This window comes from Geospiza fortis, unplaced genomic scaffold (assembly GCF_000277835.1).
Source record: "Geospiza fortis unplaced genomic scaffold, GeoFor_1.0 scaffold432, whole genome shotgun sequence".
NCBI classification, from domain to species: Eukaryota; Metazoa; Chordata; class Aves; order Passeriformes; family Thraupidae; genus Geospiza; species Geospiza fortis.
Genome location: NW_005054436.1, coordinates 546,055 through 550,525, shown reverse-complemented (window position 1 = coordinate 550,525; position 4,471 = coordinate 546,055). Strand labels below are relative to the sequence as shown.

Here is a 4,471-nt window from a genome sequence, read left to right as displayed (position 1 = left end):
CAACCGGGTTAATGGAGGATGGCAAAGTCCACCCTCCCCAGCCTGCCCTGCATTCGGTTGTGCAGGTAAGGAATGGGGACAGAGGAACAGCTCTTTGGAGGTGCAGGGATGCTCCAGGTCTGCAGGACCTCTGCACCACCTGGAGCCTGAGGCAGTCCTCTTTGGAATTCTTGCCTCCTGTTCTTTCATCACCACTGACTGTCACATTTTGCACAGGCTGTCAGGCCAGTGTGGGGCTGTGGCTTTCCTGTCCCCAGATGGATCTGTGCTGGCAGGGGGTCTGTAATGCCTGTGGGTTGGGCAACCAAAGGCAAAGGCACCATGCTTGATGCAGGCAGCGTTGGCCCACTGACCTATATCTGCCTTGTTCTCCTCTCCTCCCGCTCCCCGCCAGGAGGAGAAGCTGTGGGATGTAGCAGACAGTCTGACAGCTCTCTCTGTGCTGCAGTTAACTCATCATGTTGCACAAACCCTTCCCTGAACCTGTCCTTTGTGCCCTGGCAGCAGCTGCACGGCAAGAACGTCCAGTTCAGCGATGGGTACGTGGTGAAGGAGGCCATCGGCGTCGGCTCCTACTCCGTCTGCAAACGCTGCATCCACAAGGCCACCAACATGGAGTACGCAGTCAAGGTCCGGGACCTGCCCTCCCAACCGAGCTCCCCTGTTACATCTTTGCCCAGAGCACCTGTGGCTGCCCCATCCCTGGAGGTGTCCAAGGCCAGGTTGGACCAGACTTGAAGCAACCTGGGATAGTGGAAGGTGTCCCTGCCCCTGGCAGAGGGTGGAACAGGATGAGCTTTAGGTTCATCTAGGATCTAAAACACAATTTCTGTGCTGCTCTGCAGGTGCCTGCGCTTCCCTAGGAATAGCAGGGAAGCAGCGTCCTCCTCCCTCAGAGGGAGGAGAGCATCTCATCTTCCTGTGCAAAGTTGTGGCTACATCAGGTCTTAACAAAAGACATAAAAATTTGTGGGTTGGGGAGACAGAACTGATGAAGCAACTTAAGTATTTCTAGAGCTAAAGAGATGAGGGAACAGAGTGGATATGGCACAGGAGCTCTTCAGGGCTCCAAACTCAGCTCGTGTGCTTTGTCCTGGCCCTTTCCCCATCTGTGGTGGCTGCAGTGTGTCCCTACTCTTGCAGGTAATTGACAAGAGCAAGCGAGACCCTTCTGAGGAGATTGAGATCCTGCTGCGGTACGGGCAGCACCCAAACATCATCACCCTGAAAGATGTGAGTGTGGCTTGAGAGACTTCCCCGTGCTTTGGTTTAGGAAGTGCAGGCTGGTGGGGGCAGAGTTCAGCCCCAGCAGGGGCAGCCCAGTGACCCAGCTCCACGTGCTGCTGTTTCTCTTCCCCAGAGGATGCTGGGCACCCTCCAGGCTCCCCAGGGAATGGGCACGGCCCCGAGGCTGCCAGAGCTCCAGGAGCTCTTGGACAGCACTGCTAGGAATGCCCAAGGTGGGATTGTTGGGGTGTCTGGGCAGGGCCAGGAGCTGGATCAGTGATCCCTGTGGGTCCCTTCCACGTTGGGATATTCCATGATTCTGGGGTGGGGAAGCATCCCCAGAGCCACCTCTGTCTGCTCCTTGGTGATGGGAGTACAAAAGGGAAGCTGTGGAAGCACATTTTGATTACTCCACCCATGTTTTCTTTGGCAGGTGTACGATGATGGGAAGTACGTGTACCTGGTGACCGAGCTCATGAGGGGAGGGGAGCTGCTGGATAAAATCCTCAGACAGAAATTTTTCTCAGAGAGAGAAGCCAGTTCAGTCCTGCACATGATCTGTAAAACAGTGGAGTATCTGCATTCCCAAGGGGTGAGTGTGGTCACAACTGTTTTCCTGGAAGCTCCCTGGCATTACTCTATGCTCCCTCTCCTCCTGGGAGTAACTCTGCCCACCATGACAATTATTTCTTGCTGGCGTTGCCCTCTTGGTAAAGCAGATGTGGGGCCAGAGCAGGGCATGAGTGACCTCAGGCAGCTTTCAGACCTTTATCTACATGGGGTACCAGCACAGCCCTTTCTTGGCTCCACAGGTGGTTCACAGGGACCTGAAGCCCAGCAATATCCTCTACGTGGATAAATCAGGGAACCCTGAGAGCATCCGAATTTGTGACTTTGGCTTTGCCAAGCAGCTCAGGGCTGAGAACGGGCTCCTCATGACCCCCTGTTACACAGCAAACTTCGTGGCACCCGAGGTGAGCACCCTACTGACCTGAGACCCTCCAGCAGTCCCCTTGTCCCTCCCCTAACCTGTGTTCCCACTTGGCACAGTGGGTCTGCTCTGTTCCCATCACCATCCCGCCCTGGAAGAGGCAATTACAGAAATACCACTTGTAGTAATGAATCTATTTTGAATCCTGATATTTTAGTCCATATTTTGCTGTTCTGTCCAGCTCTGGAAGCTTTGCATATGGACATCACCCCGGTCAAGCCCCTCTTCTGAAATGAGCTCAGTGACAGGAAGCAAACATAATTTTTTCCCTTTGCTTGTTGTGTTCAGGTCCTGAAACGCCAAGGCTACGACGAGGGCTGTGACATCTGGAGCTTGGGGGTGCTGCTGTACACGATGTTGGCAGGGTAAGGCAGTGGCTGGGGCTGTGACCCCTGTCCCCAGTGTGCTCTGTGGGGACAGCTGTGCCTCTCCTCTGCCTGGGTCAGTAAATCCAGGGCTCTCTCCTCTCTCCCCAGCTGCACTCCCTTTGCAAATGGTCCCAGTGACACTCCGGAAGAGATCCTGACACGGATAGGAGGGGGGAAGTTCTCCATCAGTGGGGGCAATTGGGACACTATTTCTGACATGGCCAAGGTAGGGTTTGGTATTTGTTGGGATTGGGGTTGCTGTGAGGCAAATACAGAGCAGGTTGGGGAGGGAGCACACAAGAGAGAGAAGAAAACCAGCACTGCAGCTTCTACCCTACACAAGTTCCTCACAGCAGCTTTGTTTCAGCTCTGGCTGTGATATTTGCATGGAAAACCAACCTCATGCTTGACCCATGTGGGGTTTGCTCTGTGTTCTACCCCCCAGGCCTGCCAAAAACATATTTCATACAAAAAGACATTGATGTCTGGGGACTTTAAACTTGGCCTCTGCATTTAAATCCTAATCTGGGGGCGTACACAGGTGGGGTTTTTTTGCATTTAAATTATGAAATCTTCTAAAGTCCGACTTTCCAAATGATGCCTGTAGGATCTGGTATCAAAGATGCTCCACGTAGATCCTCACCAGCGTCTCACAGCCAAGCAGGTCCTGCAGCATCCTTGGATAACCCAGAAGGACAGTTTACCCCAGAGCCAGCTTAATCACCAGGACATTCAGCTTGTAAAGGTACAAAATCTGGAGTGGGAAAACAGGAGGGAAGTTTGGAGAGGTGTGAGCCAGGGCAGGCAGTACAGACAAGCAGGGGTTTTGGGGAGGAAAGAAAGGGGAGATTCTTTAATGAAACAAGAAAGATGCTTCCGGCTTTGTTTGTGGATGTGGCTGCTCTGGTCCCATCTTGCAAACCATGAGGCTGAAGTAGTCTCCTGCACCGGAGTGACTCCTCTGTGCCCCTCTCCAGGGCGCCATGGCTGCCACGTACTCGGCGCTGAACAGCTCCAAGCCAAGCCCTCAGCTGAAGCCCATCGAATCCTCCATCCTGGCACAGAGGCGGGTGAAGAAGCTCCCCTCCACCACCCTGTGAGGCCCCACGGTGCAGGAACAGCCCGGATTTTGCACACCTGCGGAAGAGGGAGACAGGGGACGGGCAAGGTCTGCACAGGGGCTCCCCTGGGGACTTGCTCTCAAGAGGCCAAGTGCCTTCCTGCTCCTGAAAGACTGGCTCTTCCTCATGTGGACTTATCTTTGCTGAAGAACTTCACTGTAAAACTTTTTTGACGTGTAAATTGTCGATTTATAAAGAAATCCATCTGTGTATATGAGAACTAGAATGTATAACTGATGTCAAGTGGCACTAAAAAGCAGCTCTGATTCACCCTTCCCTGTGTAGGACCAGGTATTTGTTGTTGCTACAGCATTTCTTGGAACTGATCCTCTCCAGCTCCACAGCAGCTGGAAGACTGTGTCACACTTGGGGTTTAGGCTTTGGGGCTTTTCCTCCCTCAAACCTTTGGATGCATTTCCCAAAGCCAACCCTGCAGCCTCCCAGCCAGCAGCACTCGTGTCCATGAAGGACCTCCCTCCCCTCCAAGTCCTGTGTGTTTGTTCCATGTAATGTGGATTTTGCAGCCTCTGTTTCTCCCTCTCTCCCGTGCTCCCCCAGCCCAGCTGGCAGCTCAGATCTCTGAACAAAACACATCACGTTTTTTCCAAGCCCTCCTGCAGATGCTCAGCAGGCCAGGACACCTCCTAGATTTGGCTCATTCCTTCCCTCTGCTCTCCTATCTCCATGCTCTCCCATCACTGCGGAGTTTGTCACCTGTGCAGGGGGATGACAACAGAACCTTGTCCCTGGCAAACCTTTGGGCT

At 53.5% G+C, this 4,471-nt stretch overlaps 1 protein-coding gene across 1 annotated transcript in view; it reads left to right on the top strand.

Annotated features, from left to right (window-relative positions):
- RPS6KA1 (ribosomal protein S6 kinase A1) overlaps positions 1-3,982 on the top strand; it is a 23,922-nt gene extending 19,940 nt beyond the window's left edge. Inside the window, 9 exon segments of the mRNA XM_031062073.1 lie at positions 1-65; positions 505-630; positions 1,144-1,233; positions 1,661-1,819; positions 2,040-2,201; positions 2,507-2,583; positions 2,695-2,812; positions 3,194-3,331; positions 3,564-3,982. The exon segment at positions 1-65 is cut by the window's left edge and continues 12 nt beyond it. Coding sequence (XP_030917933.1) covers positions 1-65; positions 505-630; positions 1,144-1,233; positions 1,661-1,819; positions 2,040-2,201; positions 2,507-2,583; positions 2,695-2,812; positions 3,194-3,331; positions 3,564-3,686 — 1,058 coding nt within the window. The 3' untranslated portion in view covers positions 3,687-3,982.
- Positions 3,983-4,471: the final 489 nt, after the last annotated feature.